The sequence below is a fragment of the Xenopus laevis genome, chromosome 2L (genome assembly GCF_017654675.1).
Source record: "Xenopus laevis strain J_2021 chromosome 2L, Xenopus_laevis_v10.1, whole genome shotgun sequence".
Lineage (NCBI taxonomy): Eukaryota > Metazoa > Chordata > Amphibia > Anura > Pipidae > Xenopus > Xenopus laevis.
In genome coordinates this window covers 119,337,940-119,362,313 of record NC_054373.1, presented here as the reverse complement: position 1 = coordinate 119,362,313, position 24,374 = coordinate 119,337,940, and the positions used below count along the sequence as shown (strand labels likewise).

Sequence of the window (24,374 nt, the reverse complement as noted above, 5' to 3'; positions counted from 1 at the left end):
CATCTTGATTTGGTTTGGTTTTTACCACCTTGGCCATTTTGAGATCATGCGTCAGAGATGCAATACTTAAAGGGGTTGTTCACCTTTTAATTTCCAGCAAGCCGTGGCAAAAAAAGATGAAAGTGAGGACAGGGTAGCACTTGGCCACCGCTATACCAGCAAGAATCCTAGTGGGTCACAGTCCTGCAGGGCCTGCTGATTGCCAGCTATTGTCATACCTCCCAACATTTGGAAATTGGAAAGAGGGACAAAAAGTTCTATGTGCAGTGGTTTATTAGCCACAACCATTTTGTGACCACACTCCCTAAATACCATTTCCATTTCACACAGGTTGGCAGGTTATGAAAACTTTAAACACATTTCTGGGGGTTTTAGGGTCGTGTGTTATGCATTACAGTTTTGCTAATGATGGTGAAGTGCCCTTTAAGCTGTAACAGTGGCCATATACGGGCCGATAAAAGCTGCTGACAGAACAAGATGGGGAGGAGAAGGGGGGGCTGCTGGCTCAGGGCAGGCCCGGACTGGCAATCTGTGGGTTCTGGCAAATGCCAGAGGGGCTGCTATAAGGTCCCATAGAAAATCAGTATCTAGTGGGCTGGTGGGAGCTGTTTGGGCTTCTGTGTGGGCTGATTGGGCCTCTGTGTTCCGGAAATGCCAGGGCCTATTTACAGCTTGACACCCCTAGTGATTCTAGCTTCCCTTGTGCATTAAAGGGTTTGTTACCTTTAAATGGACTGTTGGTCAAACATAGAGAGTGATATTTTGAGACCATTTGCAATTGTTTTCATCGTTTATTCATACCTCCCAACTGTCCCTTTTTCGGAGGGACAGTCCCTCTGTTGACAGCTCAACCTGCAGTCCCTCATTTGTACTGGAAAGTTCCTCTTTTCTCTGCACTGAATAGCCATAAAAAGAAACAAAGTTTCTCACTTAATTGGCTTTTAGCAGAGAGCACAGAACAGCTAACAGGTGCAAATAAGATACTTTGTAACAATTTTGAGACACAAAAAAACAGTTAGGAGAATTATTGTCAAACTTTCATAACCTGCAAAATTTGGAAAAATTAACATAGTAATTAAGGGGTGTGTCCACAGAAAGGGGCGTGGTCAAAATGTCACTGTGCTACTTGCAAAAAAAATTTTTGTCCCTCTTTTTACTTCCAAAATGTTGGGAGGTATGATTTATTATTTGTAGTTTTTGAGTAATATAGCAACTTTCCAGGTTACAATTTCATAAATCTGGTTGCTAGGGTCCAAATAACCCTCGCAACCATGCACTGATTTACATAAGAGAGGGTCTGAATATAAAGATCAGTAATAAAAAGTAGCAATAACAAATTTGTAGCCTTACTGACCACTTGTTTTTTAGATGGTTTTAGCGACTAGAAAGCTGGGAAAAGTCAGAACATTTTTTCAAAAAGTATTAAAAAAAAAAAAAATGAAGACCAACTAAAGAGTTCCTTAGAATTAGCCAATATATAGCATACTGAAATTTAACTTGATTGTGAATCACCCCTTTAAGTAACGATTTGTGCAAAGTATGCAGTCTATGCAGTCTATAGAGAGTTTAAGCACACCAGGGGACATACAAATCCCTTGATCCCATCTGGCCATTTTCTCAAGCCTGTACCCTTAGTACGCCGTAGTTTTACCTCTAGCCCTAATTAAAGATGGCGACAGCATGCTTCCGCTTCCTTTGACCGGGACGTCAGAATCTCCCGTGGAATTCTCAAGCTTTGCGTTGATTGGTGTAGCGGTAGTGTTGTGCAGCCGAGAGGCGGGATGAAGTGACGGTTGAGTTGACAGTGTGTTTCCACAACCTGCAAGTATGGCCCACTGGACCCGCTTCGAGAGGGATCAAGAGGGCGATATAAAAAAGCTGGTGTCCCTAATGAGCGGTATACAGGATGATCAGGACGGCAATTTCCAGCAGGCTCTGCAGTTTGCCTGGTCCAACTTCAGGTGGGATTCAAGGACTGATCTTTATCATTTGTATCATTGTGCAGCTTCTTGACTTTATTATTGCAGCTTTCTATAAGAAAAATACTTTTCCTTGTAAGGTATACTTTACAATAGTAAGGTATTAGTAACCATGGCAGGACTTCTATGTATTCCTATGGACACTGCCTGCCTTTGTGCTCCATACTGTCAGCTAATTGGCCCCATGCATTTAAAAAGCGAATATGTGCTGTACTAGGTCATACTTGGACAGACACACACACTTTATTTGTTAGGGGTGTTATGTAATACACAGATCCCAGTAGAACTTGGTTATAGCAGTGGGCAGAGGAGCCAATTTGGATGTGATACCCGTTAGTAAATGTGCCCCATGGTAGGCTGATTAAAGTGGACCTGTCACCCAGACACAAAAATCTGTATAATAAAAGTCCTTTTCAAATTAAACATGAAATCCAATTTCTATTTTTCATTAAAGCATTCATAGCTGTTCTAAGCTCATTTAAAAGTCTCAGCTGTCAATCAAATATTGTCTGCCCCGCCTCTATGCCATGGGCATAGAGGCGGGGCAGACAATTACTTTCACTTTCCATTCAGCACTTCCTACATGTCACTGCTCTCCCCACATTCCCCCGTTCTCTTTACCATTTAATTGTGTAACCAGGACATGGGGATGGACATCAGGTCCCCCATTCTGGTGCACAAACAAGATTCTGAGATGATACAAGGCTTGTCTTAATAACAGTGTCCACAAAATGGCTGCTGCCTGCTTGTTATAATTATGAATTCCCAGACTGAAGGAAACAAGATTCAAATAATTTATATAGTGTAATTAAAGTTCATTTTGCTTGACTGATGTGATAAAATAGGATTTTGAATAATTTTTTTTGGGTGACGGGTCCCCTTTAATTTAGCAGGGTTGCCAGATTGGGGGGTTTCCAGCCAAATTAGGTTACTTATTTAAAGCCTGGTTTGAAAGTAGAAACTAGCCATGGTACAGATTTGGGCTACTTTTTGGGCCTTTGGCTGGTTTGTACTTTGAAAACCAGCCAAAGTATTTTCTTGAATTAGGATCATGAACACTGGTAGGTAAATGCAGTAAATCTTTCAGGTCTCAAAGTGAAGAACTCACCAGTTTAGATCAGGGGTCCATGTGCACCGCCCTGAACCTTCAGCTGAGGGAGCGGATAACCATATAGAGTATAAAGTATTTTCTTACCCTAATGTGCCAAGCCTGTGTCTCCCAATGCATGTTGGATAATGTAGTTTTTGTTTAGCAATTTGCCAAGTTTAATGTAAGACTACATACAATATCCAGCTTTATTTTCACTGCGCATATTGTGCTATTTTTGGGCTACTTTTGATGTGCCTCTCGGCTAGTTTTGGGTTGGTTTTGTAGCTGACTTTGGCTGGTTTTGAAAATTAGACTTGGCAACTCTGTTTGGCAGCCAGTTACAAAGCAACTTTAGCAGCCAGTTTGTTTCAAAGCAACTTGCATTAAATTGACAAAGAAGGGTAAAGGAATAAAACAGCAAGATTAGAGGGCCCTTCCCACAAGATCTTACCACCTAATGGTTTTTTTCTTGTTTGTTATTTTATGGCAAGTCTCCTGTATATTGTGTTATAGCAAAGCATGATGTACCATTTTGGTGCTATATATAGGGTTGCCACCTTTACTCAAAAAGATTACCGGCCAGTGGGGGGCGGGCACAAAAAGGGGGCGGTCCATGATGTAAAAAGGGGGCAGAGCTACGTGGCGTGCTGCAAAAGGGGCGGAGCAACATCGCAGAGATGTCCACAGCGCTGGAAAAAAGGTAAGTTCTGTGCGAATTGGGGGCAGGCCAGGGGCTTTTTTTAAAGGGTATTACAAATTACCGGCAAATAAATAAATTTGTAATACCGGCCCCGGCCTTAGCAGGTGTTTTACCGGCTAGGCCAGTAAAATACCGGCTGGATGGCAACTCTAGCTATATAAATAAACGCTGGAGATGAAGGGGATTGCTTTACATTTCCGCATATGTACCGTCCATATTGCACATTTCATCCCAAACCTGACTTTTAGTAGTGAAATGTTTCTTTCCAGATTTCACCGGTACCTCGATGTTAGCAGTCACACAGTCCTCAGAACATTGGAAGGGTACCTTTATTTTATTTTTTACTTTTTGCTAAACAATGTTTTTGTGTCAAAACAATATAAACATTTTTTCTGATTTATCTTTAGAATATTTGAAAAGCTGGTAGTTCATTCAGACCTAGAGAAAGCTGAAAGCTGGAAAAGACTGACAGAAGAGTTTCTATTGTTGCCTCTTCCAAACACAGAAGGAACTAAGGTGCATTATTTTGTCTGTCTGACTCGTGGGGGGGGTAGGTATAGCAGTTTATGAGACCACGATTAAGGAGATCTTGATGCATTGACTAGCTCTGTATAGAACTGTGCAGCACTGCCTGGAAACAGTCCCCATTTAATTTAGCTCCATTGTGGATTTCAGGGGTATGATCATTATTATTTTGATGTGAATGTCGTGAAGTACCAGTAACACCTCAAGTTAATATTGCGATTTGAATGGGCAAGATCTGAATTTTAATGTTTGACTGAAAATCTGAATCTCTCTCTCTCTTTTTTTTTTTTTTTTTTTTTTTCCCCCAGACAGATTCACATTTTGCTGTACTGTCTCTTTTGCTTTGTCTGTCGGACTCTCCCTCTAATCATGATTACACTGAAAAACCAAGAAAGAAGGAAAATGGTAATCTATGCATATTTAGTAACAAAAACTGTAACTATATATATATATGTGTGTGTGTGTGTGTGTCTCTGTGTAGTCAGGATTCGGCCAAGATTCTGCCTTTTTTAGCAGGATTCAGCAGAATCCAAGTGCCTGGCCAAACCCTTATTATGACAAACCCCCTTTTTTAATGGCAATTTTAAAAGTAGACCTTGTATCAAGAGAATATTGTGTTTTATTCAGTGGCATAACTAAAGAGGAAGCAAACCATGCGGACATGGTGGGGCCCGGGTATGCTTCCTCTATAGGGGGGCCTATGGGTGAACTGCAAAGAGCATGAAATCGCACCTGCAATTTTATTGTGCTATGTGATCTGCGATTTTGCGTGCATCATGGGTCATCTATGATTTTGCCTGGGGGCTGTGGAAAATTTGCCACTGTTTTTTTTACGGTGTCTTTAAGACCTATGTTTTGTTTATGTTTAATGTTATGCCAAATGCTTTACCCTAGATGAACAGGAACCATTTGATTGGGGTAAATACCTAAGGGAAGGTGAAGATATAGAATTCAGCCCTGATGCAGATACACCTGTGAGTATTGCATGCTTCTTTGTATTACTAGGAAAAGATTTGATATATATGCATTATATATATATATATGAGTCAATGGCACTACAACAGTTTGATTTGTCCCATTTCAGCAGTATTTTAAACTTTGTCTTTACACAGTCCCATATGTTTCTGAAAGGAATTTGAATGAACTTATCTTTACTTCTGCAAAAATGAATATAGGAGCTACTATTAATAATTCTAGGAGGGCAGTCTGGGAGGGCAACTAGTCTGTAGCTATGCTACCATGCACAACTAGGCCTTCAAATTTGTATGTGTTTTAGTGAGCTACAGTATGTCAGCTTGTGACGGGGGAGGGGCAGCATAAGGGCACATTTATTTTTAAAATGCAATTCAAGTTTTAGAGGGGGCAAGGGGTGCAGTGGAGATTTTAGAAGGGCTCACATTTCTGTTTGCCTTTTTCTTTAAGCATTTTTTTGTTTATTTGCATATTTTTAAAGCATTCTTGTCATTTTCAGGAATGGTCTGAAGCTAGCGAAGAAGAGGATGCTCAAGAGCCTCCTAGCAGGGAAGACTCTGGAATCCAGGTTGATAGAACCCCACTGGAGGATCCTGAAAAGAAAGGTGCTCCCCCTTTGGTATCATGGAAAGGTCTGTGCATCTTTTCCACCCACCCCACCCTGGCATTTCATGACATAAATTGCCTGTTGCTTTATCTTTATGTGCTTTTTATGTAAATACATTACTAAAGTACATTAACTAAAGCCTGTTGCGCTTCGGATCTTACTGAGCTACAATTGCTCACATTCAGTAAAAGGTAAAGACATTCTTTTAATGCAGCTAATAATTGTCATAAATGTTTTATGCAGTTGGTGAGCCAGATGCGCGAAGTTGGCTAGAGCAGCATATTGTGCATCAGTACTGGACATCCAGAGCTCCCCGATTTTCACATAGCTCCCATCTTCATTCTAATCTGTCAGCCATCTGGTAAGTAAGCTCTCCACTGGTGTGGACACATAATTCCATTAGCCCAAGTCACTGATAGAGATATATATACATATATATGTATACACGTGATTTAGGACTGATTTTAAGAGAGATTTGAAATAGTTTTCATACTGATTATTTTCTTGCTCAAATTGTCTTCTCTATAAAAGTAGGCAGTGTTCCCAATAGAAATCGGACACTTGCCGAGTCACAAGACTAATACCTGCTTTCTGCTAATCTGAACTTCTGAATGTTTAATGATCAGAAGCCAGAATGCTCTTCCTTGTACTGAATACCTAATGGCCTAATGAACAACTATATATTTTAGGGATCAGCATTTATATACTACAGACCCACTGTATACACCTGATGATAAAACCATTGTCACTGAAACCCAAGTTATTCGTGAGACTCTCTGGTAAGTAGAAAGCTGCATAATACATTTATGTTATAAGGTGAACTATTCGTAACTAGTGCATATATTGTTGTGCATATTAGGGTGCATGATCAAAAATAACGTTTATCAAAAATGATCTCAGGACCACCACTCCCTATGTAAAATATATTTATTTAATGCATTGTACAGAATGGCTGATGATTGGGTTCTTGCTAGGTCCATACTCAAGGACAAGAACTCCTTGAGAAAGGTCCTAGCATGAACCAAAGTGTTACATTCATCCAAAGGAAGACGCTTTTTTGGTTGTTTATGGACACTCCCAGATAAATATGGGTGTGGAAAATCAGCCAGATATCTATCTTAGCAGGTTTGAAACTCCCATCAGACAGGGACCATATAGGCATGTTGATGTGGTCCTTTCCCGACAGGCCTGCATAGGTTCTCATTATTGGCTGGCCGGGTCCAAAAGACTGGATCAGTCCACTTTGGCTCAGAATGTAGGCGGGTAAATGGGGCACTAGTTTGGCTACAACAACAAATGAGTGGTTTTTCAGTTGTATGGTCATCAAACTCCCTAATATAAATTTCACCAGAGGGCTATGTCATTCAATTTCCTCTTTTCAAACCCAAAGGGTTTCCTTCTTCTTGAGCTCTATAACCTTTGTACATGGTACCATGTTTATTTTTTTGTTCAGTTAGCCAGAGAGAAGTTTGGGGATCCAGTTTTCTAGTTAAAGAACAAACAAAGTAATAACAACAAGCTCTTTTCAAATTTCCCACCCCTTATCTTACAAATGTCTCCTCAGATCTGCACACAGCAGAGTTACTGAAGAGAGAGATTTTATTCATATTTTATTTTTTTTTCAAGATCAGTAACAACGCTTATCTGGCCTTTTCTGGCCTAGACCATAGACCTATGTAGTATTTTTCATTCCTGCCATGGCACATGTGCAGTACTAATTGTATTAAGCTATATATTGCATGATGCATGATGTCATTGCTTGATGTCATCTGGGCTTGTAAATGTCTGGCACATGCTTTTACAAGAGATGGTGTTCCATTATTGTGCTTTGATCCACCATAAAGTAACATTTTCAAAATGACTTGCTGGATAAAAGTCATGTTTTTGGGGCAAGTAAACCTAGACTTTGATATTCCATGTGACAAACAATACATTGTTGCAGTAGGTGGTTTTATACAAACAGACAATGATGTTTAGAGGAGGTAGTATTACTCCTTTTTTTCTAAAAACAAAGCCAGAAGAGGAAGTTGATAAAGTCAAACAGATTTTAGATGGTACTTCAAGTTTGACTCTGCCCCCAATATAGACAATAAAACATATTAGGAATAAGCACATTTGAATGTGATATTTTTTTAATGTGACATTTGTGATATTAAACCAGTGCAAGTTGATTGGCCAAAGGGACATAATGCGTTAATCTCTTGTTTGTGTTGTTTTAAGACAAATGTGTGTAGCGTCTCCTAATGGCCAGCAGAGGGTATTGCATCTAAAGCAACAAATAATGATTCAGTGTATAGAACATGATACCTTCAAACGACTAGTTGTTTTCAGATAGATCACCAGAAATAACGACTTTTTCCAATCACTTTCTATTTTCACCGTTTTTCAAATATTGAAGTGTAAACTGTAATTTTTCACCTTCTAAAGCAGCTCTGGGAGGGGGGGTCGCCAACCTTGTAAACTGTTCTAAATTGATTCATTTTCTTGATATATTTCTTATCTTTGTCCCTGCTGAGCAGAATCTCTGGGTTTCATTACAGGCAGCTGTTAGACTTGATACAATAGTTGCTAATATTCCAGAGATGCTGCTGAGAAATGTATCAACTCAATGTTGCAAAATTGTAACAGTTTAGAACACTGAAAAAAGTGTTTGGAAGGTGAACAACCCTTTTAAGTAACGTTACAGTTAAATAACTCTGTTATGTCAATATTTGCACAAAGATTTTTAACCAGATCTGATTTAAAATACAATGAATACAATTAATCTTTCCATAGTTTTTAAAATTGCCTTGTATTTTGCTTTCCAGGTTACTTTCTGGTGTAAAAAAATTGCTTATTTTTCAACTGAATGATGGGAAAGTGAATGTGAGGAATGACATCATAGTCACACACATGACTCAGGTATGATTAATATACCTATTTGATTCTCTCAGTAAGGCGGTGCTGTTGCACAGTACCACCCACGATTTTAAATAACTGTTAACAGTTAAAGGACAAGTCAACCCCTAAATAAAAATTTGCCTTATAAAAGAAGACATAGTTATAGGCAACTTTCTAATATACATTTATTCAAAATTGTCAGTGTTATTTGTAAAAAAACAAAAAAAAAAACTGTTATTGAAAGCATCATCTGCTAAACTCCTGGTTGTTACTTTTTAAAAATGTTGTAAAAGTCATCATTCCCCAGCAAAGACAAGCTGGATTGTCTCAAAAGGTTTCAAAAGTCTGAGCCATCAGGGCAGAAGGGGACAGACAAACACTGCTTTCGATAACAGTACATATACAAATAACTTAAAAACCATAGCAATTTTGTAATGAATGTATTATGTTTTCTTTCATTAGGCAAAACATTATTTTTATGGTTGACATTTCCTTTAAAAAAAGAGTAGCAGTAGTTTAGAAATTACTCATAAGTATGTTAAACTCAATCTGTTCTGGCTGTTAACCCAACGATGCAGGAAACTGATGTAAAAAGCTGAAACCTGCATTTTTGCTAACCCTTCAGCTGATTTTATTGCCCACCTCTTTATGGTGTGCACACTTTTTTTTTAATTAAAAACATAGATTCTACATACAGGACCAGCAGAACATTAGTTGATTCTGCAGATGAACCCAATTAATCAAAAAAAGTCAATTTTTTAAAAGAAAATTTGTTTCTGTTTTTCGGGAAGAACTGCCTGAGGTCAGTACTGGAGCAAATTGCAGCATATGGACAAGTTGTCTTCAGGCTGCAGAAATTCATTGATGAGATAACAGGACATGGTTCTGAGGTCCCTTTGCCTGGAACCCTACCTACAGCCAAAAAAACTACAGAAGCTCCATTTCGGACATACCAGGCTTTTATGTGGGCATTGTACAAATACTTTATTAGCTTTAAAGAAGAACTAACAGAGATTGAAAAGTGTATTATAAACAAAGGTAAGGAAATGTATTACTTGTGATTGCTTTATTTTCATTGCTTTATCTTTTTTTTGTGGCCATTTGTAAATTTTTTTGTATTTATTTAGATGAAACCGTGACTTTGGCAATTGTTTTGGATAAGTTAGCACCTCGACTTGCACAGCTGAAAGTGCTTCACAGAGTATTTAGCACTGGGATAGCAGAAGTACCACCAGACACAAGAAATGTTGTAAGAGCTTCTCATCTCCTGAATACTCTGTACAAGGCGATTCTGGATTATGACAATGTAGGAGAGGCCTCAGAGCAAACGGTAGGTTTAGGGGTTAAAAGAAAATCATGCCAGCTATATCAAATCCCAGAATCTTGGTAGTTTTCAATAGATGGGTGATGATTTTACATTGTGTGAGAGATTTCATTTAGTCTCTGGTTTTCCCAATAACAGCAAATTGTCAGTTGTTATTTAATTTTATAAAAATAAGATATAATTAGCAGTGTTTGAATGTTTTTGTGGGTTTTTTTGTTTTTGGATACAGGTTTCTCTCCTTTTTTGTCTTTGGGTTGAAACAGTGAGACCATATTTAGAAATTGTGGATGAATGGATTGTTCATGGAAACCTATTTGACCCTGCAAAAGAATTCATTATACAGAGGTAAATATTATAAATACAATGGTGTATTGAAGGGCAGTGTACCACCTAACTGAGAGAATGTTATTACATTCTACAATAACAGGTCATGATGGGGATAGGCAGTGTCGGATCTCTAACGCTTAAAATTAGCATCTATCTGCTAGTTAGGATGGTGTACTGGATTTTATGGTTTCACAGTAGCTGGAATGACAACAAATCCCTGTACCTGGATTATTTCAATATCCTTAGGATATATTCTAAAGGTTTACATATTCATTCTTTTTTTTTCTGCAGAAATAAAGATGTTCCTTTCAACCATCGAGACTTTTGGTATGCAACCTACACCCTATACAGTGTATCAGAAAAAACCGAGAACGAGGATAAAATGAGTGACAATGCAAGTGCCAGCTCTGGGAGTGACCAGGCTCCAGCAGGCAGGCAGCACACTATGGTCTCCTTTTTGAAGCCTGTTTTGAAACAGATTATCATGGCTGGTAAATCCATGCAGCTGCTAAAGAACCTGAAGTGCAGAACTGCTCTACAGCAAGATTCTTCTAGAGGTGTGTAATGTCATGCAGGAATGCTGCCTGCACGGAAGGCATGAATAGCATATACCATTTAATCATTCTGGAATATATATTTCAATGTTTGCACCTATATATATTTTCTTGTAGTTTGCACCTATAAATGACCTTACCTATTCCCAACAAACAGGAACAAGTCACATAGGTGTATTCCTAAGTCCAGTGCTCTGAGCTCTGGACTGCAGGAAAGTGTCATGCGTTTCTTGCATAAAATAAGTAGGAGCCTCAAAAACAGACATGCATGATGCTTTACTGTGATCCGCTACTAATGCCATTGTTACTATCACTATTGGGGAAGATTTAATAACAATTGAAGATTGTGTTCAGGTGTGTTCTTAATCATAATCTCACTTGCATTAGTTGGTTTTTTTTTTTTTCCCTGTGAGCGAATTTTTCTTATTTTCAAAAAAAAAAGTAAAAAGTTTGCTTACTAAATTCCGGCTCGGGAATGCTATTGCAGACTTCTTTGTTGGTCTCATTAAGGATTCCTGGGGGTGCATAGGCATGAGATTCCAAGATTTGCCATCTGCAAGCCACAGCAGCATTCAGAAAAAAAGTGCAGTTCTGAAAGGAAGGTTTTGAGGCCAAAATTGTAGAAGGTCATGAGAAAGGGTGAGGCCTACCAAATACATTTCTATAGTTCTCTCAGTTTTGCTGCCTTGTCCTTGAACTTTGTTCCCTGAACTGCACACATTTCTACATTGTCCGTGTCTCTGTACTGATACTGTTTATTCTCTTTCCTATAATGACGTGGAAAAAAACAGATTCAGATAGGAAAAGCTTGTACACCTTATTCCTGGAGTCTGTGCAATCTCGTCTGCAACATGGTAATGATTCAGTTCCGGACATCATTACAGAACAGCAAGTTAACAAGCTTAGTCTTATAAAGATGCAGTCTATAGTAGCAAAACACTTGGAACTAGATGAAGTTCATGATCCTCTACTGGCTATCAACTTTGTACGGTAAATAAATGTAAATCTATTAAAGATTATTAACATGCAGTCACATCATTAATTTCTGGAAAAGAGATGGGGGCATAGATTACTCTATGCCAGAATCATTGTTTATTTGCATATGTTGAAAGGTTGAGCCTATTCTTCTGCTTATTTTTTGACCTCTGCTAAGGTCAAAATCCATAGACTAATTATGCAGTGTCTACATAAGTGGTTTGAATGAGAGACTACATAGAAAGATAAGTACATAAAAGTAATAATAACAATAGAATTGTAGCCACACAGGATAATGTTTTTTTTGAGAAATGCAACTGCTTTTTGAAACTATAAAAAATGAAGATCAGGTGCTAAGAATAGGCTCTTCTACAAGTTAACTTAAAGATAAATAGTTTCTTTAGGGCACATGCATACATATGGGAGTGGTAGTACAGTTGATAGATTAACCATCAGTTAATCCATCCTTTTAATCCCCTTATTTTGATTTTATTAATACACACGTTGCATTTCAGGTTATATCTGGAGCAGAGTGATTTTCTGGAGACTTTTACCTGTAATGAGGTCTGTGTAGATCGGTCGTCCGAGTCTGTTACTTGTCAGTCTTTTGAACTGACCCTACGCTCTTGTCTCTACCCTCATATTGGCAAGCAGTACCTGGAGTGCTGTGGTAACCTCATGTATACACTAAAGAAAGATTATAGGTGAGTGGGTAATTCTCCAGCAACACTTTGTGCTTGTAATTCTGTAGAATGGATAGTGCATACTTCAGATTATCCAGCTAATTTTGTGGTTACACTTTGTGTGTAATTCATGCAGTTTGAGCTTCACGTAAACATTATTTCACTGGTAATGTCATTATCTTTCTCTCTGACAGACTAGTAGAATATCTGCAAGCCATGAGAAATTTCTTCCTCCTTGAGGCTGGAGACACTATGTATGATTTCTACACACCGATTTTTGACAAAATCCGAGAAAAAGAACCATGGCTGAATTTATCTTATCTTAATGTGCAGATCCAGGAAGCCGTTGGGCAGAGGTATCCTGATGACAGCACTCGGTATGGGATGCCTTCATTCCTGTTTATTAACTTATAAGTGCCACCTGCAGCATAAACAAGTGAACATTGATATTCTTTGTACTGACAATAATAGACCATTACTGACACCAGTAGTAGTGTATTTTTTTTCTTATTTCCATAGATTATCAGTATCATTCGAAAGTGTTGACTTGGCTAAGAAGAAACTTCCTGTGCATACATTAGATGGCCTTATACTAAGCTACAAGGTAATTTGTGAGAACAAAGGAATTTAGGAATGCCATCATTCAAAATGAATATTCATTTTCTTTTAAATTTTGACCATTTTTACTATGTTAAACCTGTAATTATGGATGCAGCGAATCCAGTATTTTGGAATAGGCCGAACCCCCAAATTCTTTGCGAAAGATTCGGCGGAATACAAATCCGAATTTGCATATGCAAATTAAGGGTGGGATGGGGAAAACCTTTTTTTACTTGTTTTGTAACAAAAAGTCACACAATTTTCCTCCCTGCCCCTAATTTGCATATGCAAATTCGGATTTGATACGGCCCGGCAGAAGGAATCGGGCTAATCCGAAATCCTGCTGAAAAAAGGCTGAATCCCGAACCAAATCCTGGATTTGGTGCATCCCTACCTGTGATACATATTGCTAATGTATCTGTATATCTTTTCCTGCTAAGTAAAACCATTAGATTTCCCTTCAGTCAATGCTCATTATAGTAAAAATTAGCATGTGGTTATGATTATGACAGAATCACCTGTATGGAAGTTATTCTTCTATTCATCCCTTCATCTGAAAAATATGTTATCTTAAACTTGTTTAGTGACCTGGTTTTCTGTTATTCTAGGTTCCTTGGCCTGTTGATATTGTTATCAGCTCAGAATGCCAGAAGATATACAATCAAGTCTTTCTCCTTCTGTTACTGATAAAGTGGGCCAAATATAGCTTGGATGTCTTACAGTTCAATGGTAAGAAATATCTTTAACATTTCATTATTTCCGAATTCTCTACTATTGTTATAATATCTGGAAAATCTTATGTTGAATTTAGACCAACTTATTTATGATGCACCACAGGTCATTTCTGCAATACTGGGGTGTTGACTTCAAATTTAGTATATACCTGTATTTATGAACAGTGTCTTATTAACAACATTTAGGGGGACCTACAATGATTTTTCTGTGGGGCCCAGTAACTTCTAATTATGGTACTGGGTGCAGGTAGAGGCCTACTTTTTTCAGATGTCTTTCTATAAAACTTTGCAGATCATTATGGGAGTTCAGGATGGCATACCAAATACTCATCTCTGTTCTCATTGATATCCTGTTTTGTTATGGTATTTCAGAGCTAGGTAACGCTTCAGAAAATGAATCTACAAAGGAAGGAGCCACTGTTGAACCTTTTCCACTGCCTCCCTTAACTTCACCATCTGAGCCAAAGGGACAACAAATTCATCGCATGTTCCTCCTTCGAGTCAAGTTGATGCATTTTGTTAACAGTTTGCACAATTACTTGATGACTAGGGTAAGTGACAGTGTGTAATATACTGACAGGCACAGCGTTCACTACATTGCTTCAAGAGAATATCTTCTTGTGTCAATGTTTGCTTACTTGGCACAAATTCACTGCACTGTAGCGTTCTTTCTGGCTTAAAGGAGAAGGAAAGTTAAAAAAAACAACCTCCCTCTTTCTCTTCAGCATTACCCCCCCTCCTGAAACGCTGCATTGAAAAGTGCAATGGTATTACTGTATTTGTGCACTTGCATTCCAAAGATTTTGCATAGTATAAGCTTTGGCGCCGCCATTTTCAAATCACCACATCACTTCCTCCCTGCGCTTCACCACTAGTGCGCATGCACCTCTTCTTGACCCTATGACATAACCAAATAAGCGCGTGTATGTATCTACAGAGTCAGCATAAACAGGGACCCATTTCCGTCACATTCATATTGCTTAGAACAGTGCACATTTTTTGAATAAGCACAATATGTTCTACAACGATCGTTTCACTCCTCTGCTTCTCCGCTTGCTGCAAACTGTAAATCAAAACCAGCAAGCGCAGGAGCTTCAAAGCTTTCCCATTCTTACCCGACAGCAGGGAACATCAGTCATATTGACAGGTTTGTAAATGCAGGTGGCGGCAAAGACGTTAGGGATGACAAACGAACAAACTATTGGATCACGTGACCCGAACGTCGTCTGTTCAAAGGGAAGCCAGGAGGTCATAGTGCGCATGTGCAGGGCACTGCTGAGACTAATGGCGCATGCGTGTGCCCTGATTTGAGGGATTTATGGACTGCAGCAAAGATATCCGTTTCTGTGCAGCTTGCCATTTATATGAAAAAGGATTACAGCTCAAGAAATAATGAGAAACTGAATGAAGAAATGCCTGCTGGTAAAAGTATATACATCTTATGGCCAATAATTACAGCATTATTTTATTTTAGACTTTCCTTCTCCTTTAAATAGCCTAGACCTTTAGCACTAAGCCACATGTGACTGGATAAGTGACTGGAATTCATAAGTTTCATTTTCTGAAGCAAGCAAAAAATAAAAAGGAAGGTATGCATGAATCCAGCACTCGATTCAGAATTCGCCAGATCCCAGCACTACTGTTTTCTAAAGAGGTCAGATTCATGTAAAGACTGCCCCCTCCCCCCCTGAAACTTTCAGTTAAATTAAACATGCAATTTAGCATTCTACCCTTAAACCATTTGAAAAACCCTGTCAAATTAGCGGACTTCCCTTCCAATAGGAGAAAAATGAGGCTTGGACATCTGTGTTCAAGACTATACTTTCACTGGTATTTAAATGTCCTTCAATGATTGTGTTAATATCAGAGTAAATGTCATGAATGTCATTTTATTTTTGACAGATTCTGCATAGTACAGGTCTGGAATTTCAGCATCAAGTGGAAGAAGCAAAGGATTTGGATCAGCTAATTAAAATTCATTATAGATACCTTTCTACTATTCATGATCGCTGTCTTTTGAGGGAAAAGGTAGGCTGCTTGTTTACTATCGCCATTGTGCTTTAACATTTCTTAGCACAGTAACTGGTATGTGGACATTTTTGAAATGTAAATTGTTCTTTCAAACTTTTTCATAATTGTTGAGCCAGTTTGGATGGGTTGTATCCCACTATAGGGGTGATTTATAAAGATGCCAATTCTATTTCTTTGCATGAATCAATTTTTTTTTTGTGTAGGCGAAAACGCCTGAATTCAAATTTTGCTATTAAGGAACTCTTGTTGAAATGTATGCGCAGTGTATGAAATTTCATGAAAACATTTATAAAACTTGATTGTAACACTTCAGACTCTAAAAGCTGCAGAGTTCATGTAGAAATCAACGGGAGCCGCCTATGGCAAATTTAACGCATTTTTCCAGTGCAAGTTTTTCGACCAATTGAAAATGATAAATACAATAAAAAATGTGGAGGTATTTGAAGTTTTGTTCACCATTTTTTCATATAAATTTTTTAGATTTTTTAATAAATAAGCAAACATTCCAGTTTGATGAATTGGAGTTTATTAAAAGTAGAAAAAACCTAAAAACATTACACAAATTCGATGTTTTGATAAATAGGCCTTTATACTGAATATTATTCTTGTGCTTTTCTGGGCATTTTAGGTGAGCTCGGTTAAAGAGGCAATCATGAAAGTCCTAAATGTTGTATTGATGTTTGCTGATCGCTGGCATGCCGGTTTAGGAGCATGGAAGTAAGTATGATGTTAAAATGTATGGGGAGGATCAGTCCTTATTCTTTTACTGCTCTAAGCTCAAGATGAAATGTGAAACTTGCATACTGACAGGGATCATTATGAATGTGTGTTCTGAGCATTTTAGTGCATGAAAGCATTTTGCTTTAGTAGTAGATCCAATAGGTATTTTTCAAATTATTAAAGGAGGACTAAAGCTTTAAAGGAAAAAAGATTAGGGCAGAAATGCTGTTTGTTGTGTTTTGGGCTTCTGTAGCAGCTCAAAGCAACCTCAGCCCTTTAGCAGTAAAGATCTGTTCCACCAGTAACTCTTGATTCACTGCACATGCTCTGGGCTGCTGTCAATCACCGAATCGTATATACTATAATATAATACTATATATAGATATAGATATAGATATAGATATAGATAGATAGAATATAAATATCATGATATAAGGCTGATTAGTAATTCATTCAAATTCTCATTACATGGCAGCCTTGAAACCAGCACAATTAGCATCATAATTTAATAATCAGCCCTATATTATCAGTTTATATGACAGCCAAGTGCTATGATCCCTAAGCTTAAATTCTCCACAGCTGCTCAGAGCCCACTGAGTATATGCGTGTCACACTTCTAACAAAATCCAAGGTGGGGCGTTCCTGTGGCAACTGTAAAGGCCAGGATCACTACGAATACAGAGATCCTGAACCTTTAGGCTGGCACAGTAATTCAATAATATAAAATATGGCATTTATAGCCGTATTTATTTTTTAGGGTTTAGTTCTCCTTTACGCTATTGGGTGAATGTCCCATCCACGCTGTTATTTAAATGTGAAATTTTTCTTTTATCCAGGAAGGAATCTATTGTAAAAATGGAATCCGATTTTACAAATTGCCACAAGTTTCTTGTAAAAGTGCTCAACAAAGCTGTATGTAGAGGATCCTTTCCCCACTGTAAGTAACCAGCTTAGTCTATACACATATATATCACTTGTTTGGAAGACTTACAAGCATAGATATTTATAAAGTGCTGTAAAAAGCAGCTCAAACATTTTCTTGCACTGATTTTTTAACACCAAGCACTGTGTAAAGTACATTTTTTAGTTAAGTGGAAAATAAAGAGAAAAAAAAAAGTATAACACTGAAGCCAGGGTCAGTGTGAATTTTGCTTGGATCCATGACCCTAATAGAAGTGCCGATAGTTAAAAAACTATATAAATTAAAGATAAGTTAAGTTGCTTAGAAAACATGATTGTAACATACTGAAAGCTAATTAAAAAGATGAACTTCCCCTTTAGGCTGTTTTTTTCAGTTCTCGTCAGTGGCCTTTGCCATTACTGTGGTGTATGCACCTTTTATAGATGATTTTGTTTTTTCCTACGCGGAAGTGGGTTTGTGTGTAAAAATAACAACTCTTGTTTCATTATGCCTCAACTCATTTCCACTTTAAAAATTTATTGAAAGTTGTGTCGTAAAAAAATATATAGCGAAATGACTTGCTGCAGACTTTATTAGCCTAGAGCCTTTTCTATAAGAGGTTTGCCCTTCTCCTTCTACTGGCACTGCTATGTTGGCCTTCTAAGTGATTCAACGTCTTTGTTTTCCTCCATCATTGCTGGGCTTGGAAACCATGGGACTTGCCGAAAACATCTATACAGGCAGCACGTAGGACTTGCTACAGGTCACATGAGATAAATATCCAGTGAGGAAGGAGAAAATAAAAACCCTACAATAGCCAGTCTGGTATTGTCCATGGGACATCCTCCGGCACCCAGGACATATGATATAAGTTATTCAGGCATATAGTGCATTAACATTTTAATCTGTCACTTACACAAGTTGGGTATTTTCCATTCTCTTTTCTCTGGCCACATTCATTTCCAACTTCCTGTTATGTATATTTTTATCATAGTTAAGTGGTTTTAAAAGTATTGTACATGGCTCTTAAAATTCTAATTTTTGCTTTAACAGTGGAGTCTCTTGCGTTGTCTCTGATGGCTGGAATGGAGCAAAGTTAGCAAGAACCAGGATATAATCTATTATCAGCTTGTCTCGGAGCAAACAAATGTATATATGTGTATAAAACACAAATTAAAGTAGAACTGTCAGTGCTACAGCGATGCTTCCAGATTGGGATGGATTTTTAATAATTCATTTTTTTCACAAACCTATAAATGAATTATTAGTCTTTGACTTTTTCTTTTTGCAGGTGGCATTTTCTCTGCTGACTTATTTCATGGGATGGAAAAGGGCCTCTGCCTCCTCCCATTCTCTTAAGTAGGGAATATCTGACAGTTTCAGACATTCACAAGTGTATCTTCAGACTGAAAAATGCCAGTTCTAGTGCTGTCAGGTGTTTCCCATTCACACAAAGGAGAAGAGGCAGGGCAGTATGCCTTTTGGCTGAAATATAGCAGTGGATAATACACACCCCATGTATCATCAGCTTTAGGGACTGCAAGTCACTGGCTCATGCTGGACTTTCCCTCTAAAGCCACATGAAATCTGTAGGTGACAACCACCTAGGAAACAGTTAGCAACACTGGAGACAAACATCATGGGTAATGTTGCCCATAGCAACCAATCAAAACTTTCCCTTTGTTTTCTAACTTGTAGGTGACTGTTCAAATTTAATTGCTGATAAGTTGCTATGGGAACATCACCAGTGATGTTTGTAAATACGCCCCTTAAGTGTGTTGTTTACAGCTAATAAAAAAGTAGGTCACAAATATAAATAATAAATATTTATTACATTTTTCATTTCCTTCAGTTTTATGAATTTTTCACATTTCACATTAAATGACACATTCTTTAAGCAAAAGTATAATTGTATATTGTCTACATCCTGTATCACTTTGACCTGTCATCTATACATATGTAAATACTCATGTAAATGTAAATCGTTTAAAGTGCTTGTACTGCAATAAATGTATACTGATTTGCATTTTTTAAGTTGGCCTTTTTCTGTGTCCTCTTCTTAAAACCTGATTCCACAGCAGAAAGAAAGAAAACCTGTTTAGAGATTTTTAACTCTCACTCTTAATGAAAACAGTGTTACATCAGATCAGCGTTTTACTAGTTAATACAAAATAATTATATATTAAATTGTAGAGGCGCTAAACTCTAAAACAGCCAATTTTAGTTGCATGCCTTAAATTTCTTAGATCATTTTCCTTAAGAAAACGAACATAATATTAAATTGTAAACTGCATATTTTATTTAGATCAGACACCATGTACTATTTGGCAACAAGATATTGCTTTGCGTTAGCTGTTCCCTTATGCTGTTTTTGAGCTTCATGCATATGTTTTTGAATTAAGCTTATTCATCTGTGTATGATGCCAAATTTAATATGTTATTGGTGGTAAAACAACACTTGGTTTTGTTGAAAGGATTATTGCAAAAAAAAAAAACATTTACGATTTGTATCATCCAATGGAAATAATAAACTATTTTACAGAGTTTAGTGCCACTACAATTTAAGATGTAATTATTTTGTATTAACTGGTAAAACACTTATAATGGGCTTGCACACTAAATCAATTACAATTATACAAAAATCAAGTTAGCTCTCAGCAGACTGTCTCCCTACATACAGCTTTGTGTCCTATAATGGGCTTGCACACTAAATAAAACAGACAAGGTAGTATTACAAAAAGATATATTTGGAATTCCGCTTGATAAAGGCTTTACACCAAAACAGGATTTGGAGGTTACCCTCCAACTGGATTGGCTCTACCAATGTCGAGTCTGTTGTAGAACCGGCGTTGTCCCAATACTGGCAGTTAAATCCTGGAACAGCTGAACCATGTATAGTTTTAAGGCGATCACACGTGGTGATATATTTCAGGCATTTCCCAGGCTAAGAAGTTATTGAGGAATACAATTAATACATTTGAGCGAGAAGCATCAGATAAAGAGCTAGCATATTTAGCTGATCCTACAGACGATACCAGGAATGAATGGCTTCAGGCCACACCTCAGCTTTCATTGGCCAACATAGAAAAGGCCCAGGCTCAAATACAGCGACAGGCCTATAGATATTTAGCCATGTTGGTCAGGGATGACCGGAAGGTAGCCACTATTCCTTGTATAAAAAAAAGAAAGAGGAGACTTGGTAACACAGCCAAGTCAAATTCTAGATACATTTAAAGTTTTTTTTATCAAGATCTATATGCCTCTAAATTTACCTGCTGTGAAGCAGATTTAATAAATTATTTGGGAGCCATTCCGTTGCCCTACCTATCTGATCAAACCTGAAGCCAGTTAGATGAACCTATTACACCAGAGGAGGTGGAGGGGGTGGTTAAGGCTCTTCCTACTGGTAAGTCCCCAGGACCAGAAGGCATACCGGCCGAATTTTACAAACGCCATCTGCCCTTGCTGTTAGGCCCTTTGACTACTGTCTATAACAAAATTGTGAATAGAGGTCAGAAACCAGGTCTCAAGCATATATTACTATAATACCAAAAAAAGGGAAAGACCCACAGCTATGTTCCTCGTATCGGCCCATTTCCCTTATTAATTGTGGTGCTAAGATATTGGCCAAGGTCTTAGCGAATAGATTGCAACCATATATGAAAGATCTTGTGCATCCAGATCAGATTGGTTTTATTTCATCTAGGGATACGGATATAAATATACAAAGGCTATTTACCTATTTGCAGATGAAAATATAGGCACTAGGGCCATTGTTACGTTAGATGCCGAGAAAGCTTTTGACTCGGTTGAATGGCCCTACCTGTTGCAAACTCTATGGAGGTTTGGCTTGGGGCCCCAGTACTTGAGAAGGATACAGGCACTATATTACTCCTACTGCTCAAATAAGAGCTAATAACAGGCTTTCTCCAGTTTTAGCCTTGGAACGAGGTACTAGACAGGGATGTCCATTGTCCCCTCTTCTTTTTTGTCTAGCCATTGAGCCACTAGCAGAGACAATACGGAATACAACAGAGATAGTGTATGTCTTGTTAAGGGCAACCTCATTGAAAAAATTTCTCTGTATGCGGACGATATGTTAGTATATCTTGATAATCCAGGTGATGCCTTGACTAGTCTCTTGCATGTGATAAACGCTAATGGGAAATATTTGTGCCTTTGGGTAAATTGGCATAAGTCCACTTTGTTTCCAGTTGATCAAGGAGCCCTGTCTTGTCTATACCCGGATTCACCCCTTCAGTGGGTTGACTCCTTTGATTATCTCGGGGTCCAGATTACCAAAGAAATTACTCAATATAAAGTTGTTAATGTTGATCCCATTTTAACTGATCTGAAACTTAAGCTTAGACACTGGGCTCATTTGCCACTGTCGCTATAGGGCAGAATTAATCTGTTAAAAATTAAATATATCCCTAAATTTCTATTTGTATTTAGAAATACACCAACCTGGTGTGGTGATAAACACATTCATTTGGGCTGGAAAACAATCCCGGATTAGTGCGACTATCCTGCAGCTATCTGCTTTGACAGGGGGGCTTGCATTGCCAAATTTGTATTTTTATAATTTGGTGGCTGTATTCGTGAGTTCCCGTTTGAATCAGATTGTACTAATCTGGCAGTAACTCTGGAAGCCGCTTTGTTGGGCTCTAGAGAACCTTTGAGGTTGCTACCTTATAGGGGCAGGGAGGCACACCCAGTAATATAGATCTATGAAAACTACGCTCAGAGCCTGGAAGGCGGCTCAGAAACTTTTAACACCCCCTGGATTACAGTACTGCTCGCCACATGCTCCTCTATGGCACAATAGTACTCTCTGGCACTTTATGGACATGACATACTCCCAGTTTTGGGCCAAGGTGGAACTTAAGTTGATTAGGGATTTATATCCAGAGGATGAACTTCTAACTTTTGATCAGATAAAATGCTCATTCCAAGTGAAATATGCAGCTCAATTTAGATATCTGCAAATCTGTCATGCTGCACTAGTTTTCGACTCCACACATTAGGATGGCAGCTACTACCCTGGAAATGGGCCTACAATGTCAGATGGTCCTTAAGCCACTGTCAACTATATACCAAACGCTTTTGTCCACAGAGGAAAAAAAATAACTTACTTGCTATTATAAATGGGCCCAGGACATTGGGGACCTAGACCAGGACAAGTGGGGTGAGATACTGAGGCACTTGTTGACATTTACTATATCATCCAGAGATAAATTGATACAGATTAAATTTATTCATCGATCATATTTGACCCCTGAGCGTCTCCATCGGATGAACCTTGCAAGGGATTTTTGTTGTTCTCATGGGTGTGGGTCCCGAGGCTCATGGTTTTACACTGTATGGATGTGCCCTAGGCTGGTAAATTACTGGTCGCAAGTATTTGCCTTTATTTCTAAGGTACTGGTGCTTACAATTCAGCCAGATCTGGCAGTGGCACTATTGGGGCTGACCAAAGGCATAGTTTCTTCAGTGGAGGGGAGAATACTATGTCAACTGCTTATGTATTACGCAAAAAAGCAAATAATTTTCAAATGGAATAGGGGTGACACACCATCCTTGGCAGAATGGAAGGCTGCGGTTAATTAGGCTATACCGTATTATAAAGCAACTTATCTCTCTAGAGGATGTATGGAAAATTCAGAAATATTTAGATGCTTTGGCTTTTTAATATCGAAACCAACAGTTCTTATGTTTTCTAAATTTATTTAGCAGATTGGCGTAATTAGGATTAATGCCTAGGCAGTATTAGGGATATCCCCCTCCCCCCTCTCTTTCTTTTTTTTTATTTTTTTTATTTTATTGTTTCTTTATTGTTGTAATGTAATAAAACTAATAAAAAGATGTTAAAAAAAACAAACATTGGAGACAAAAGTCGTTGATGATATTGCTCATACCTACCTAACTTGTAGGTAACTGTTCAAATCTAAGTGCTGATTTGTTGCTATGGGCAACATGTTTGCATCCAATGGTTTACACAGCATGATAAATAGGCTCCTATTTGTACTATTTATGATGTTTTCTCCAAAGAAATTATTTTTGCAAGTCCATTATGGGAAAGGTTTATGTGTGAGCTACCTTCTATGGGGTTGCTTTTGGACTTTTTTTTTTAACCTATTACTTTGATTTGTTACTATATACCATATTAGATTGCCCTCCATTGATCAGTTATTTTGAAAGACAGTTCTAATATACAGTCTAGGCAAATCTCACTTCAGGAGCCTAAAAATGGAATTGTTGCTGTGGGACCACCAATGCCTTAAAGTTGCCCTGTGCATCCATAGTGTCCAAATAAATGCTTGGGAAGGATGAGCAACACACTTGTTTTATATAGTTCTGTTACATTTTCAATATCTCCACATTACAACAATTCATATTAACATGAAATACTTATTGAATTCCTATAGGGATAGTGACATGTTTCAGGTTTAACAAGAATGTGTCACTATGCCTATGTAAACCCTAGTTTTCAACCCTATGTCTATGCCTATGTAAACCCTAGTTTTCAACCCCCTGCATCTTCTTGGCTCACCAGATGAGTGTATTTAAGGCACTGGCTACACCTTAGGCAAATGCCCCTAACTTTTTACTTACCCCTCGGTGCAGATTCTGTTCCCGCAGTTCATGGCAGCCATCTTCTTTTCTTCGTTAAAGTTTGGAAGCAGACCTTCGTTTTCGGCGCATGCGCAGTTGGAGTAATTTTCCGATCCCGAACAATTGCGCATGTGCCGAAAGTCATTTAGTGACTTTC

At 38.1% G+C, this 24,374-nt stretch overlaps 1 protein-coding gene across 2 annotated transcripts; it reads left to right on the top strand.

Annotated features, from left to right (window-relative positions):
- Positions 1 to 1,688: 1,688 nt before the first annotated feature.
- LOC108708438 (gamma-tubulin complex component 5) lies at positions 1,689 to 19,636 on the top strand. Of its 2 annotated transcripts, none has more exons than XM_018247138.2 (23): positions 1,689 to 1,961; positions 4,039 to 4,092; positions 4,177 to 4,285; positions 4,603 to 4,699; positions 5,189 to 5,268; positions 5,766 to 5,871; positions 6,117 to 6,234; positions 6,563 to 6,652; positions 8,681 to 8,774; positions 9,545 to 9,791; positions 9,881 to 10,083; positions 10,307 to 10,422; positions 10,696 to 10,961; positions 11,750 to 11,948; positions 12,449 to 12,637; positions 12,811 to 12,993; positions 13,136 to 13,220; positions 13,825 to 13,945; positions 14,323 to 14,501; positions 15,853 to 15,978; positions 16,610 to 16,698; positions 17,538 to 17,638; positions 18,656 to 19,636. In XM_018247138.2, exons 1-23 carry the CDS (start codon positions 1,828 to 1,830, stop codon positions 18,700 to 18,702), a joined length of 3,033 nt encoding a protein of 1,010 aa, XP_018102627.1. In that variant the 5' UTR covers positions 1,689 to 1,827; the 3' UTR covers positions 18,703 to 19,636. The 2 variants fall into 2 exon arrangements, with proteins under 2 accessions (XP_018102627.1, XP_018102626.1); XM_018247137.2 differs by having other exon boundaries at positions 5,766 to 5,898.
- The last annotated feature ends 4,738 nt before the right edge of the window (positions 19,637 to 24,374 follow it).

Coding starts and splice junctions, on each gene's coding strand:
- LOC108708438 (XM_018247137.2), top strand. CDS start 1,828: ATGGCCCACTGGACCCGCTTCGAGAGGGATCAAGAGGGCGATATAAAA. Junction 4,700..5,188: donor ACCAAGAAAGAAGGAAAATG/GTAATCTATGCA, acceptor GCTTTACCCTAG/ATGAACAGGAACCATTTGAT. Junction 5,269..5,765: donor GCCCTGATGCAGATACACCT/GTGAGTATTGCA, acceptor TGTCATTTTCAG/GAATGGTCTGAAGCTAGCGA.